The sequence below is a fragment of the Vombatus ursinus genome, unplaced genomic scaffold (genome assembly GCF_900497805.2).
Source record: "Vombatus ursinus unplaced genomic scaffold, bare-nosed wombat genome assembly UNPS02000580.1, whole genome shotgun sequence".
Classification (NCBI taxonomy): Eukaryota; Metazoa; Chordata; class Mammalia; order Diprotodontia; family Vombatidae; genus Vombatus; species Vombatus ursinus.
The window spans coordinates 2,532,459-2,548,958 of NW_020940358.1; the positions used below are offsets into that span (position 1 = coordinate 2,532,459).

Sequence of the window (16,500 nt, forward strand, 5' to 3'; positions counted from 1 at the left end):
TTTACTAGCTGTATGGTCTTGGGCAAGTCACATAACCTCTTTAGGATTCAGTTTTGTCTGTAAAGTAAGGGATGGGATTTAGTAATCTTTAAGATCCTTTTTAGCTCCATATTCTATATATCTAGTAAACGCCTTTGATTAGAAAGATGATGCTAATGAAGCCAGAGTCTTGTATTTATTCCTCCATAGACTCATTACCTTTGTTCTGTTCAGTGATCACAGTGATCAGTCCTCCTGCTTATAATCTAAATGCCTGTCTTCAAGTCACAGGGCTGGTCAGACTAAAGACTATATACAAGATCAGAACTTTCCTTCACTATTGCTCGAGTACCAGTGTTGATTTTCTGTACTGAGTGGGTCAGTATCAAATATAATAGTAGTTAAATTACCTTAGGGTTAAGTGGGTGAACAAATGGATGAAAAAAATTCTGATATTAGTGTATTTCATTGTAGATAACAGGTGTCATTCTAGTTTATAGGCAAAGCCCTTATGGGCATCTCCCTGGTGTAGAAGTGGAAGTGAGGGCCAAGGGAATCTCACTTTCATTTTCTTTTTCAGATCCCTTTTATCTAGTAACATTGATAAGAAAGTTTTTTATCTGTTAAAAATTCCTTTAAGTTTTATCAGTTTAATTCAACCAACATTATTTAACATCTACCTTGCAAAACTTTTTGCTAGGAGTTAGGAAAGATGTAGAGATGTGTAATACACCATCCCTCCCCCTCATAGAGATTATAATCTTTATCCAAACACATGGTCAGCATCCTAAACAGCCAGTCTAAAACACACAGTCCTATCAGATTGTTAATCTTCAAAGCTTAATAAAAATAGAAAAATCAGTTTTTGTTGTAGCCAATTGCTGTAGGTTAGCATTTTCTGGTATGTGATCTCTAATTCAACCTTGTGTTACTTGAGGTGGCTCCTCTTAACCAAAAAGATACTAGTGTATAGGTGTATTTTAATCCAGTTTATCTTAAGAAACTCTGTCAGTTGATGAATATCAGACCATTAAATGAACATATGTACTGTGTCCTAGAATGTCAACTCATTGCTTTTTGAAGAATGATGCACTATACCAATTAATATCCTCAGCATATGATGAACCTGTGGAGATAAAATCATCCCATTGTAATACTTTATGTTGAAAAGCCATGTCTAATTTCTCTGCACAGTAATAATGGTCTGTCATTTTAAAAGAAAATAGAAACTTTTTGAGAAAGCAATTTGTGTTACATGGGCTGTGGTAAAAATTTCAGTCTGTTAGGTATCTGCTCACTGACATACACACACACACACTCTCTCTCTCTCTCTCTCTCTCTCTCTCTCTCTCTCTCTCTCTCTCTTCAGGCAATAACTACCTAACAGTTAACTGTGAGCAATTACTGTTAGGGACGTCTAGTTTCTCTCCTTTTTAAAAAGCGTAAATGAAAACATTACCTCTTTTTGATTGGGAAAAATTATTCACAAGTGGGTTTAGTACTATACCACAGATATGCCATGTGCAAATAATCTCTTGGCAAAAACAGAGAAAGATTGCTAGGGAATAAGAGGGAATAGATCTTATAGCTAATTTAAAGACTAGAAAGAGAAACTTTAAGACCTTTCTTTTAAGCAGTACTAGAACCTGCTATCCCTTCAAACAGTCCTTACATTTTTCCTCCCTCTTGCAGCCAGTCTCGTAGATAAAGCTATTTATGCTTGTTGCTTTCACTTCCTCTCCTTTTATTCCTCAACTTTTTGTATTTTAACTTCTCACTTTATCACTGTTCTGAAACTTTTGTCTCCATAAATACCAGTAATCTCTTAATTGCCAATTCATATGGTTTTTTTGTCTGTCCTGATCCTGCTTGTTCTCTCTATTGCATTACACTGATCTTGGATGCTTTTTTTCTGGGATTTCATGACTTTCCTCTCCCATAGTTTTCTTCCTGACTATCTATTCCTCCTGTCTCCTTTGGTGGCTTGTCATTTATGTCCTTTAACTGTGAGTATTCCTCAAAGCTCTCTCCCTGGCTGTCTTATTTCTCTAGGTTGCCTTTTAAGAACCTCATCAGCTCCCATGGTTTAATTATCATCACAGTGCGGATAATAATTGCTAACATTTGTATAGTGTTTATTTTGTTCCAGGCACTGAGCTACAAAAGATTCACAAATCTGGATGTTCAGTCCCATTTTCTTCCTAAGCTTCATTTCTACCTCACCAACTGCCTCTTGGACATTTCAAACTGGAAGTTGTCCCAGAGACATCCCAAATTCAGCACGTCCAAAATAGAACCGCTCTTCTTCCAAATTTATTCATTTTTGTTGAAGGTACCATTGTTTTCCTGTCTTTAAAGTTTATAATTTCAGCTTTGTTCTTGGTCCTTTACTTTCACTGACTTCACATATCCAGTCATTTGCTAGTTTTTGCTATTTCTATTGGTGCAACACCTCACGTCTGACCCAATTCTTTCTACTTACACAGACACTACTTTAGTTCAGGCCCTTGTTTCTTCTTGCCTAGATTACTTGAACAGCCACTTAATATTTCTCTGTTCTTCAGAGGTCTCCCCACTATAATCTATCCTTCATGTACTTGCCAAAATGATTTTAAGCACAGATCTGACCATATCACTCACTCCCCCTATTCAAAAAACTCCAGTGGTACCCTTTTGCCTCTCGAATCAAATTGAAATGCCAGTTTAGTTTTTTTAAAGCCCTTTACAACTCCATGCTAGCCTGTTTTCCAACCTCATTGTATGTTATTTCTCCTCCAATACTTTGCAGTCCTGCCAAACTATTCTACGTCTTCTGCCTCTGTGCTTTTATGTATGCTGCACTGCCTCACCCCCTTGCTCTGACCCCTTATACCTGGGCTATAATCCCTTTCTCCATCTGTTGTTTAAGAGGAACCCTCTATTCTTTCAAGGCTCACCTTAAACACCATCTTTTACATGAAACCTTTCCTCATTATACTGATTGCTAGTGTTCTTCCCCCAACAACCTCTCCCCAATTCCTTTATTTAACTTCTCTATATTTATTTGTGTTTATTCTGGATTGATTTATACGTACATGTTTCCTCGTTAGAATATAATTCTTGTGGGTATGGATTGTTTCCGTGTATTTATATCAGTGCCCAGCACAATGCCTGACCCATAGTAAGTACTTTAAAAATATTTGTTCGTTTGTATGAATAACCAGTTAGGAACTTTCTTGCCTAGACTTGTTCCCTTTACAGATATATATTCAGATTCATTTTAACTATTTTATTATTTATAGAGGAGAGGTATCTGGCACACAGTACACACTTAAATATTTTTTGGTTGTTTGGTTGATTGATTGTTACAGGAAAGAATGTCTTGATTTATGAAATAGGTGTACTGTACCTAGTAGTCACTGAGTAAGTCTTTATTGATGATGATGATGGTGATGATGATGACAATGAAAAAAGAGGATCTAAAGGTTAATAAAGTTCTTTGTTTCATTGAAACTAGATCGCTCTTCTTTACCTAAAGTCATGTCATTTCTGTGGTTGATTTTACATTTATTTGAGAAAAATCAACTCTCTTACCAAAATAGGTCCCTTCTGTCCATGCCCACACAGTAGTTTGCTAGTGCAATTATCTAAATTTACTAGCTAATCTTTTCTTTCTAACAGTCTTCTCCCCACCACTCTCATGCAAATCCTCAAACTTTGCAGGTCAGGGGTGGAACAAAAAACCCAATTGTCCTAAATCTTAAGTCATAAGAATTACTGATTTGCAGCATGGAGGAGATGCTAGGATGATTTATTATAAAATTATAAAATGAGATATTCTAAACAAGTACCAATAGTAATTCAACATATGTAAGTTGATATCAAATAGATATCATGGATAGAGTTTTGCAAGCCCAGTCATTCACCAGTTCTCAATTGGGGAAACAAAGGACATTTCCGTAGAATGTAGTGGAGCAAAGCTTTAGTGTTTAGGTGAAGTAGGAAAAGTAGCTTGTGGGAGCAGTTTGGTAAATACCAAAAGTCTGAAGTTGTAGGACCAACTCAGAGGAGATTTCTGAATGTTAGGAAAGTATTCTGGTGAGTTAGGAAAAATAAGAACCATTCTAATCAACTCTTTGGCTAAGATTAGGTTTAATTTAAATTGTGGTCTACAAAAATTACATATTAAATGATACTGGACCGTACTTTAAACTTAACTTTCTTTGATTGATTGCTTTTTGTTCATATTAAAAGTACTGTTTTGTGACATCAATCATGTTCAGCTGTTTTAATTAGGAATTCATTTTTGGTAAAGTCTGTAGTATTTTTGTTAAGCAACAGAAATTACCGTTAGAACAGAGACTTATTGGTGTTGTCTATAAGACAAGACAGTGAAAGCACCCAGCACTTATTAAGTCCTGTTTGGTACCATTGTGCAGAGTAGTAAAGTTGAAAGGGTATTGGATTTTGAGACTGAGAACCTACATTCAATTCCAGTTCTGTTATATATTGCTTGTGAACTTTGAGTTTAATTAGCTAGGAATTAGTTTGTCAATTAACCTTTCATTCTTAGTTTCCTCATCTATAGATTGAGGGGATTAACTTGATAATCTCTAAGATTCCTATGACTCAAAAATTCTTTTTTGTTTGTTTGCTTTTTGGTGAGGCAGTTGGGGTTAAGTGACTTGCCCAGGGTCACACAGCTAGTAAGTGTCAAGTGTCTGAGGCTGTATGACTCAAAATATTATGAAACTATTGCCTGAACCACAGATTGAGGTCTTTGAAATTAATTTTTTGGAGCTTAAACCTGTGAACTTAATCATATTAAACAAATGATATTGCACTAATATCAACAATTTCATTCCCTAAAACCATTTCCATGTTAGACAAGTATCATACTAAGGTGTAAAAAAAATGTGATTATTAACTTACTGCTTTTGACCATGTTTTATCCTAGGTTAGTTAAGACCACTAAAATGATATATTTGATAAGCCCATGAAAGATATTTGAATAAAATGTATTAATAATTTAGTAACCTCCATATCTCTTTATAAAGAAAATTTGGCATTAAATATTTGGAATATAAATCATGAAGCAAATACTCACCATCAGTTTCTGTATATATTGGCAAATGTTACTCTATAAAATAATACAAAGTTACACATACTGTACTTCTATTTGGTCCTCCCTGTCTTTCAGATGAAGGAACAGTTATTTGTACAGTGAGTGTAGATCTCAACCTGTTCATACTTGTCCCATATTATTCTTTTCCATGTCCTTTCATAAATGCTTCATAGAGGATCTGCTCAATTGACTCAAAGCTTTCTCTATGTCTTCTCGCCTCTGCCAGCCCACCTCCCGATGTTTCTTTATACCAGTACAACATTCTGGTTTTCCTTGTGACATCCCTTGTGCTAACTGTGTAATTGGTTCACTTTTTCAATTGTATTATCTTCTCTATGATATTTTATAACACTTTCTGTAAAGCATATCATAGTTCATAATATGCTTCAGCCTACTTATGTTTATAATGTATCTTTCAATTTTCCTTTATGTCACTGGCAGTTTTTATTTGACAGAGATAGTGGTGTTCTGTGGTTTGCAAGCATATATCATCAGTGAAAGGATGGTGGTGGGGGTGTGTGTGTGTGTGTGTGTGTGTGTGTGTGTGTGTGTGTATAGGAACATTTTGGCATTATCAGAATGGCTCTGTTGTTTTGTAAATCCAATCCTCTCTTTGATGCTGGGTCTAGGTCATTTTCCATGTGTAAATCTTGCCCAGGATACATGTACTAATAGACTAATTAAATGGACTGTTCATCCAACTGCATGTCAAATTCTAGACAATAGACATTCTTCATTCTTTCTGTGTGGCTTGTTAGGTTGAATTCTTTTGAGTAAAAATGAGTGGATTTAATTTTGAGGGCATATAGTGTTCTGGACCTTCATGTAATCGGCTTAATGTCACCTGTATAGCAAGGACTTCTTCCATTTGAAATCTATACAGAATATCCTTTATGACACTAGTAAACATAATTTTTTTTTGGGTGAGCATAAGTCTCACTGTTTTATGGCACATTTGATATTGATAATTAGAGGACTATTCTATGGTTGCATAATATATCAAGAAATCTCCTATGATATTAATACCTGAACAGGAAGATATCTTCTTGGAGAATGTTTAAGGCTGCAGTTTACTGTACTTGTTAATTTTGAAATACAAACTAGTAATAAACGTGTTAAGATTTTATATTCTCTATACTTTTAGTCAGTCATTTGTCTATGAAAATGTTCTTGGCTATAGGAAATTATCTGCAAAAATATGACTGTTTCTGTCTCATTTTTATTAAGACTACCTGAGATGCATGTGTAGTTCTTTCCCATAAATCTATAGATACAGGAGTATAGAGATTGATAGTTTTTAACGTCCTCTCAGTCTCTTTACTTGGCTGTGATTTTTAAAAATTTTGATTCTTCCCTTCTTTGAGATATTTTGAAAACTGATCTCAGTGCTTTAAAAAATTTCTAATGTGTTTTTAAAGTGGCATTTCCACTTCATGTGGTATGCTGATTCTAGATATCTATGTTCTTATGTGGTGATTCCATTCATTGTTATTGGTGATGAGAATAGATCACTAGAGAATCGCTGACAAACTTGTACCATTTTCTATTTGTTATGTTCCAGATTTCATATATGTGTTCATGAGATGATCTGCATTTTTTGTATTTCATGGTGATGCAGATTCATTTTCTCCTCCATTGCTTTTTACATTTTTGGACGGCAGTTTTTCTCATGCACTTTTCTGCTCTCCTCCTTCATGATGTTTGTTTGTTGTTTGCTTTGTTTTTACTTCTAGGGGCACAGGAGACTTCCTCAACTGATGCAGATCCTTAGCTCTTCTGTAACTTAAAGTCTGAAGGGTTATATGGGGCACTGAAAAATTAAATGATTTGCCCTCCCTCATGCTTTGCCAATAAGTTTGTACATTAAACTTTTGCTTCTATTGACTGCTATCAGATTATAGGATGGTATCTTAGAGACTGTCTAGTAACTAGTTCAGTTCCCTCATTTTACAAATGAGGAAACTGAGACTCAGAGAGGTTAAATGACCTCCCTAAGGCCATGGAGATAGTAAGTCAATCATTTTGCTTGCCAGGGAGATTGAGATTGACTGATTCTGTTCAGAGACTCTTGATCATATGACTGCTTTACATTGGGTAAACTTCTTTAGGAAATGGTGGTTATCAGCAATGTCATTTACTATTATCCTTATTCTTTACTTTTATCCATTTCCCATGTTTCAGAGTCAATAGCTAGATTGAATAATCAATTAGCTCTTGTAATTTCATCGTGTTTTTCTCAAATCTTTAATCCTTCTAATATTGTGTTTTTACATTTGCTATAACTAGTTAATGTTCTGATTATACACAGAGATAGCTTATATAGAAATGGCTTCTGCATCTATAATTTTTCCTACAATACATTCATTTCCTACAATATATTCATATCCTGTAAAGATATTATTATTATTGTTATTGTTATTATTGGTGATGTTTTATTCTTGCCATGTCTATTACCTTCTTACTTTCTTCTTAAAGGAAATAAGCCTTGCTATACAGGCTAGAAGCTTCTGAGTAGTCTCTAAGTCTCAGACTTTGATTTCTAATCCTGAACCATATTTTCCAACTTTTTAAAAAAATTATTTCCTTCTCTGTGCATATTTTGATGTTGATGTCATCAAGTATCAAGGTGTATTTTCAAGGGTCTTAGTAAGTCCTTTGTAGAATTTCTTTGTTTTTTTGCAACAGATTCTAGTTTATAATGTAATTATCTTCATTTGTGGCTCAGTGCCTGGCACAGAGTAAACACTAAGTATTGTCGTATCATCTTTTTGCTTTTCAACGTTGGATAATTTTTTGCTTTTTCCTTTTTTAGGCCCCTACCTCATCATGTGTATCATTGACTAGTAAACTAGTTGATTTCCCCTCTTACTCCCACATCCACATTTTCCTTTTCCCTACCTCTTCAAGTAGTAAGGGAAGATTAAATAAATGAATAAAAGGGTGATGAGGAAAAGGCAAAGGCAAAGTGATCATCTTGCTTCTAGCAGGAGTATTTTTATCTGCCCATTATGAAAATGGATAAAAGCTATTCATGGATTATGGTGTATAGTGTGTTCAGAACCAGCCTGGAAAGCCTACAGCTTTTCTTGGACCTTGCTACTGACATGTTATATGATTCTTACGCTACATTTCCCCTTTTTTAAGGTAGGTATAAAGTAGAGTTTATGTTCATCTAGATGGAATTTGTATACCAAACGTGTAAGAAAAATATGTAACTTAAAGTAGTAATTACAGTGGTTTCCCTAAAGGTATTGAACATCCTTAAATAGTATTTCATGATGATTTTGGTGATCATTCTGTTAACTGTCATCTACCTTTAAAAAATGTTTGAATAGTATTTCCTTCTTCTCTCTTTCTGTTCTTCCCCTTTTGGCTTTTTTTTTTTAGCTTGCTTGCCTTTTGTTTTAGCAGCTGCAGTATCTCGGAAGAAAAAACGGAGAATGGGAACCTACAGCCTGGTTCCTAAGAAAAAGACCAAAGTTTTAAAGCAGAGGACGGTGATTGAGATGTTTAAAAGCATAGCTCATTCCACTGTGGGCACCAAGGTGAGGGTGACGTGTGAGGTATTTGCCTCGTGTGCTTATTGGAAAAACAAAGGGTGCTATCTGTCCAGTCCTATCGTGATGAGGGCGTCATGTGAGAAACTCAGTGATGGCAATAGCTTGTTAAGCTATATGTTTCATGATGTTCTGTTAGAAAGGACAGGACGCAGAAGACTGTGTCCAGGTGGGTCATTACTTCCTTCATGGATGGCCATTCAAATAAAATGGCATATGAATTTTAGTTTTTGATTCAGTGCTATCTTTCTGTTTACTTTGTAGTCTCATTTCTGTGAAGTTTCAGAATTTTCATTTTGTCAAGGAAAACTAATTGGTTTGCAGTGGCTGGGTAAAATGTTAAGGAATACTGCTATGAGCTCACCTTGATAACATTTCCCTGCTCATGTTTCAGAGCGAGAAGGATATAAGCGATAGTAGCCTTCATGTGAATGGAGAGAGCTTGGAGATTGACTCAGAAGAGGATGACTCTGATGACTTGGAAGAGGATGAAGACCATGGATCTGAGCAAACTCCTGCATTTCCTGTAGAAGACAATAGGATCTCTAAAGAGAGCATATCTGAAATTGATCGAGCCCAAAAGGTATTTTTAAAAACAATTGAAATGTGGAGTACAGATTTGACAGTATTTGCTGAAAGTTTGTTAGCATGAATTAGCAGATTGACTATAAATAGCCATTTTTTTGCTTTTAGTTGGAATTTTGGTATCTTATTTTTCCTTTTTTCAGTAGAACTACAGAGATCTCTTTTTCTGCATAATCAGCAAATCAATAAATCAGCAGACATTTCTTAAGTTCTTACCTTGTGCCTGCAGACACTGTACTAAGTGTTGCAGGTACAGAGACACAAGTGAAGCATTTCTTGTTTTGACCTGGCTCACATTCTAAAGAAGAGATGGCATTCTAAATATATACTAGGTAGGATCTCCCTGTTTCTTTATTTCTGAGATATAGTCACAGTAGGTCAGTTGTTTCGGACTTGGTGAAAATAGTTCATCCAGCTAACTGATATTTATCACTGATTTGACATCTCCATATTTCCTGGATATGTTGGCATAGTCTCCTTCTATTCCTAGTCCCTGAGGGAAATTTAAGAGTACACCGAAAAACAAAGAAATTACTTTGAAAATAAATTTATATTTTATTTACATTCATTTTTCACCAGAAAAATGGATTTTGTCAGTGAATTCTGAATTTATTGGATTGTGGGCAAAAGATTGTTTTCTGTTAGTTTTTAAAATGGTGATAATTCTGGTTTGTATGATCTCCTAATTGGTCTCTAATTCTTCCTGAATCGCCTCTTTCCAGTCTGTGTCCCACTTAGCTGCTAAATTGATATTCCTAAAACATAGGCCTGATATTGTCATTCCCTTGTTTAAGAAGCTTCTAGGATAAAATCCAAATTCTGCAGTTTGGCATTTATAGTCCTTCACATTCTGACTCTACTCCGTATTTCTAGACTGATTTTATATAACTCTCTCAGTGCACTCTACATTCCAGCCAAACTGGCCTACTTATAGTCCTGTATGGGAGTCATAGGACCTGAATTCAATTCCTAGTCATGCTACTTTTTACCTGTGTTTTCTTATGGAAGGCATTTAAATACTCTGGGCCTCAGTTTTGCCATCTGTGAAAAATGAGGTTGGACCACATGATCTCTTAAGGTCCCTTCCAGCTCCAAGTCTGTAATTTCTTATGACATTCCATTTCCCCCTTCTATTCCTGTGTATAATCTCTCATGCTTGGAATGTTCATATTGGAATCACTTGTGGTTTTTACGGTTCACCTTATGTACTACCTCCTCCAAGATGCCTTTCTTGATTCCCTCAGTTATTAATGCTATCTTCATCCTTCCCCATTACTTTGTATTTATTTTGTGTATTTTTTGATACCTACTAATCTGTGTACATGTTGTGTCATGCTTTTGTCTTTCCATTTCCCAATATAATTTAAACTCCTTGAAGACAAAATATCGTTGTTTTTCTCTTAAGTTGGTAGGAGGAAAAATTCTTGGGAAAAGGCATGGTAATCCATACTAGCAGGTAAAAATATTGGCTATTTTATTATATTAATGGCTTATTTTCTTTAAGAGTAAAATTCCTTTTAGTTTAGCTTATTCCTTAGGTAGTGAGGAGAATTAGAAGAGAGGTTTGATGTCTTTTGAATACCTGAGGGTTAGTAAGGTTAGTCTTAGTTCATTATCTCCTGTATTTTCTGCCATCACCAATCATAGTACCTTGTACATAATAGATACTTAATAAATTTTGAATTGAATTGAATCTTTTTTCTTGGCTATATGATGATTTTAGATGGAAGATGGGGAGTCTGAAGAGGAGCAAGAATCTGGAGAATCTGGGGAGGAAGAGGAAGATGGGGATGAATCTGATTTGGTAAGAGGCACAGTATTTTATTCTCACCTTTGTAACAGCTCTTAGGTAATTCAAAAGAAATGTTATTTCATTAGTGTTGGTAATATTCTCTCAGATGATCATCATCCCTTCATGCCATGGTACACTGTTTCATTATTTCCTGTGGCCAAAATATCCTCCACATGATTGTCAACTTTCTGTTAATGAGCCTTTGCAAACATGGCCTGTACCTAGGTCATTGCCAGACTTTTCCTTGAATCCTTTCCAGCTTGGGAGAACTTACCGGCTCTTCTTTTTTTTGACATTGTTTTTGAGAGCCCATTGTTCCTCTTACTACATTAGAAGCAGTGAGGTACTGGATAAAGTGTTTATGTGGAGGCACCTCACTCTAGCTCTGATACATTCTGTACTGCCAGTACGATTCCAATATCTTATGTCCTAACCATTCTTTCATACCTCCTGCTGGATTGCATGTGTGCTTCACCTTTCTTTTCAGTATAATGAACTGGTGGGATGCTGATGAGAGTCACAGAATAGGACTTTTCTGTTGTGTATAAGGACGGAGGTGGTGCATTGTGGCAACATGGAAAGAGTGCAACTTTGGAGCGCACATCCTTGTCCGTCCACTGATCCTTCTATGACCTTGGGCAGGTCACTTTCCTTTTCTCAGCCTGTTTACTTGTATGAAATGAAGGTTGAACTAGATGATCTGTGAAGTCCCTTCTAGCTCTGAATCTAGGATTTTCTCACGAAGTTGTGGGGAATTTTGGTGTTCTTAATGTTCTTGAAACTGCGTCATCTTTTTATATGCTAAAATGAACTTTTCTTGGGGTTTGGGGAGACCAGAAAGGGAATTTTAATTCATGTTGTTTTAGTAAGGATTTTGTAGCGAAAGTAAGGGATGACCTCAGGTACCAAGCATAATGCCTTGCATACAGCATGCACTTAATAATTATTTGTTGAATTGCATTGAAGTACCATAATTTTGTTACATCATAAATAAATTGTGACCCTCCTCAGTAAGCGTTTTTTGCATTGAACATTAATAGGTGTTGATTATTTCCCTTCTTTAGAGTAAGAAGAATAAAAATACATGGTTAATGCTTAATCTACACTTGATATGAAGGTTTATTTGTTCTGTATATGAACTTTTAATGAAAAATTTTTTGGTGTTAAAATCAACTAAGGTTTCTAAATCATAGTTTGTATTTTCTTTGGCTCTAAAAATACTAGATTTGGGGTGATGTTGCCCTTCATTAAAGATATAAATGTTGTACATTCAAGTTCTTGAACCAGAAAGATATTTGTGAAAGAGAGATTTAAAGATTTCTTGGAAGAGAGAGGATTCAGCAGGTTGATTTTTGGGGGGGAGTGGGGTGGTGTTGGAGTGGATTGGGGAGCAGGAATCAAACTTGCTAGGACCATTTTGCTACTAACACTTTATTTTGTATGTACATTCTCTTTTGAATCTCCAGAGTTCAGAATCTAGCATTAAGAAGAAGCTTCTGAAACGGAAAGGAAAAATAGACAGCCCCTGGATTAAGCCAACCAGGAAAAGGAGGAGGAGGAATAAAAAGAAACAAAGCAGTGTCTTAGGTATAATTCATTGAAAGTTTGTATTTAAAAAACTGAAATGGTCTTAAGTGGTGGTTCCCCCCCCCATCTAATCTTAAGGTGTTGAATATGAATGATAAAAATAAATTACACTGTCTTAAAAGCAGTTATAAGAAGAAAGATCATTTAATTACAGCAAGGAAGTCCAAGCAGATTCATAGTTACTTCTGCATTCTGACAACATTAATGTTAGATACAAAAGGCTGAAGAGCCTTGTCTGGACATGCTCTTAATGGCTACTTATCAATTAAAATTTAGCACTGGAATATTTCTGAGGTTTCTATATTTCAGAGAGTCCAGAGATACTTTTCATGAGCTGAAGAGAACTCATGAATACTCATGAATACAGGTATCCTGCTCTTAGCACTGATTCTTTACAATAAATATCTTAGCTCTGTACAGTGGGAACCTTGTTGCCTTTCTCAGCTTCTAACATCTAGTTCTTCGGAGAGTTACTACATATCCAAGAATTGGAGGGTTCTGTTCCCTTTTCTTTCTGTTCCAGTGGATGTCTGTAAAAGGGCTATCATATGTTTCTCCTTTGTATTTCATCTTTTTCTTCCATCTGCCCATCCCTCCATATAAAGGGGGAATCTGAGATCCTAAATTGGCTTTCTTATGAGTTATATAGGAAGAAGTGGTATAATAAAATGGTTATCATTTATATAATGCTTTGAGGTTTGCAAGGAGATTTATATGCTATCTAATTTTATAGTGCATTTCATGCTGCAAGTATTTAATAAATGTCTGAGTTGATTCTATAATTTTTGTTTATTTTTTAGATTCTGTTAATGATTTGTACTGCAAAGACCATGTTTAATATGAAATGTTTACTTTTAAATTCACAGATTTCTTAGAGGATTATTTATGTGAACCTATACATTTATATATTCAGTACTGTATGTGTATAAATTCTTTTGGGACTATAGCTCCTAATTTAGAAGTAAATTTGCTAGAATAGTTACAGTGAATGAACTTGTTTTAAGATTATCAAGAAATGCAATAAAAGTATAAGCAGCAGCTCCAATTTTTCATGTTATCTGTTTTCTTAGAATCACTATTTCCAGAGGTCACAAGGCTATACAGCTGAATTTCCTCTTAGCATCCGTGCACTCATGCCTTCTCACTATGGTTCTCTGTCAAGGTTCATTTTCTCCTTAGCTGTTGGTATTTTATTACCTGATATGGATTTGACATATTTGTAGATTCAAGGTGAAAGGTTGGCATTTGAAGTGGAGTTTTCCTCTTTTATATAGGGCTTTTGGATTTGAAAGACTTTGAAGCTGAATCACATGCTCTATTTTTCCTTTTGGTAGTAGGAAAAGATTCATTCATGCTGTGAGCTAGCATGCGTTATTATTTTTCTTTCTTGGTATGGAGTATGTATGCCTGCGTAAAGCATTAATATGTACATCTCTACCCTATTAGGTGGTTGGATAACCACTCAGACTACACACATAATGTAGATAAAAAGCCTACAAACATACTTTTTTGTTAGTATTGGTTCTGAATTATTTCTCCTCATTGATTGATTAATTGATTAATATCTTATAAATTAATCTACTTCATCCTGTTCTCTGCATTTATGGACATTTAGTTTGTTTACTTCTTACCTTGTGAATTTACATTTACCCCAAGGCCTACTGAATGGCTTTTTCCACCCAGAAAGATTCACTTGAGTCAAGTCTGTCTTGTCCTTCTTAATTACTAAGACCACAGTGAAAGGTATGCGTTACCTTTCTCTCCTCTCTTTTTTGTAAGCAGTTCTAATCCCATGGAAACAGATGTGCTTCTTTTTGATCCCTATAGAGAATATCACCGGTGGCCAGTTATTGTGTCCTTCTAGCTCTAAAGTAGCAAAATTTTGTGTTTCAGAGTCTGAAATACAACCTTTTAATGTCTTGGAATCTTTTGGGGTGAGGGGGTAAGGGAGTTCTTCTTTCACAATCCTGTTTCCCTAGTGATGTACTTTCTAAGCCGGCCTCTTATGTCAGATGAATAAGTAGTAAAATGCCTCCTTTCGTCATCTCTATTCTTTTTTCTATAAAATGATTATGATTTCATCTGATTCAAGGGTTTTTGATTGGTCTGTAAGTTTGGGGCTTTGATTCAGCTGCATTTATTCCTTATTATTATGAAGCTGGGAGCTGCTTTATTAACTGCAAACCTTGACCTTCAAAATCCAAAAGTCAAGTGGTTTTTTTCCTTTAAAAAATTTCTTACAAAAGTTTAAGTGGTCTGGATTCCTCCCGATTTACCCTAGTATGTGATTACATCATCTAGCTGATATAGTTGCAGTGAAAGGTGTTTCTGCATGTCAGTGCTTATGTTTTTTCTTTAATTTTCTTTTTATATAATTTGATAAAATGGAAAATTTGCACATCTAAGAAAAGAAATGAGTCAATAACTATAATATGCGCAGATATTTTATAGTATTTTAGGTTATTTATTTATGTGGATTTTAATAGACTATTGTGAATATGGCCTTTATACACTGCTTTTACTCATAATGGATATGGCCTGCACGTATACGCAGTATTTGATTTTATGAATATGTGCATATATGTACATGCATTTTAAATATAGGTTCTGAAACATACAAGTCATCTTTGGGAAGCACAGGACAAGCTGGGCAGGAAAATAGTATGGACTATATGGAGGTTTCTCTGGATTCTCTGGATCTCCGAGTAAAGGGCATTTTATCTTCACAATCAGAAGGTGAGTGTCAGCTTTCTAAATATGGCCATGTACCATTTTGGTTCTTTGTTTGCCTAGTTTCTTCTCTGTATTAAGATGATGCCCCCTGGTGGATATTAATAGGAGGATTTGATGAGATTCATCTCTTAAAGGTGAATGAACAGGGAGAGACGTAGCATAAAGCCTATTTTTTCTGTTCACTATAAGCTCCAATTGAATAATCTCAAATTAAAGGTAACTGAGAAGGATTTCATTGAAGTACATGCATTTCAAACAAGATCAGACAGTGTCTAAGTGTCCTACAGTTCCTTGGTATAAAGATATACATTTTAATTTGACATCTCAAACAATTTTTAAATTGAGAATATAACAATAAATGCATAATTAGATGCCATTTTGGACTCCATGACTTGTAATCTCTATGTTTGTAGCATTAATTGGATCAAATATATTTTGATATTGCGGAATTAAACAATGCTTAGTCCTTAGGAAACTCTGCATTAGAAGAGTGTACATTGACAGTGCAAGCCTTTATTCTTTACACATATTCTATAACTGCAATTGTTCTTTTCAGTATAGTAATAGCACATGTATAAATAAAAACCCTATTAAACTTCAGATGTATTCTGTAATAGAGGATCATTTATGAATAGATAGACAGATGACCTTATTAGTGTCTATTAATATAGAAGTACACATACTGCAGATAACAAAAACTTTTATATTCAGACATACTCTACAGTACAATATTTCTTTTCATAGTTAGTGCGATCTCTCTTTTAGGCTTCTTTTGTACTCTGTGACGGTAAAATATATGTAGAAGGGGCATAAACTGGGGGCCTTCAGTATATTTCACTGTATATATTGGTGGTGATCCTAACTTCTCTTTAAGTCAGGATCCTGTCACAATATCATAATTTCAGCTTTGAAAAGAGACCTCAGTGGTCATCTGGTGTTTTCCAGACTTGTGATTTTGTACTACAATATATGTATATTTGCTTATTTTTATATTATATACATGCTGTTTGATCCGTTAGGATCAATAGAAATTGCCTGAATTTGTTCAGTTTGGGGACTGGAAAGATAAGATGAGAACTTCAGGAAAAACACTTTGGCAGAAATCCTGAGCCCTAGCTCAAGTGGCTGTGTAAGTAGAGAGAAGTTGACAGATAGGAGAGATG

General features: G+C 35.1%; 1 protein-coding gene across 7 annotated transcripts in view; it reads left to right on the forward strand.

The window, feature by feature from the left end:
• Positions 1–16,500, forward strand: part of EHMT1 (euchromatic histone lysine methyltransferase 1) — a 293,851-nt gene that overhangs the window by 166,307 nt on the left and 111,044 nt on the right. For 5 of the 7 annotated variants that reach the window (XM_027849525.1, XM_027849531.1, XM_027849548.1 and 2 more), the window contains 5 exons: positions 8,471–8,628; positions 9,035–9,223; positions 10,949–11,029; positions 12,484–12,604; positions 15,209–15,340. In XM_027849525.1, the coding sequence (XP_027705326.1) occupies positions 8,471–8,628; positions 9,035–9,223; positions 10,949–11,029; positions 12,484–12,604; positions 15,209–15,340 (681 nt within the window). The remainder of the gene's footprint in view (positions 1–8,470; positions 8,629–9,034; positions 9,224–10,948; positions 11,030–12,483; positions 12,605–15,208; positions 15,341–16,500) is intronic. The other 2 variants (XM_027849507.1, XM_027849514.1) reach the window with 2 other exon arrangements.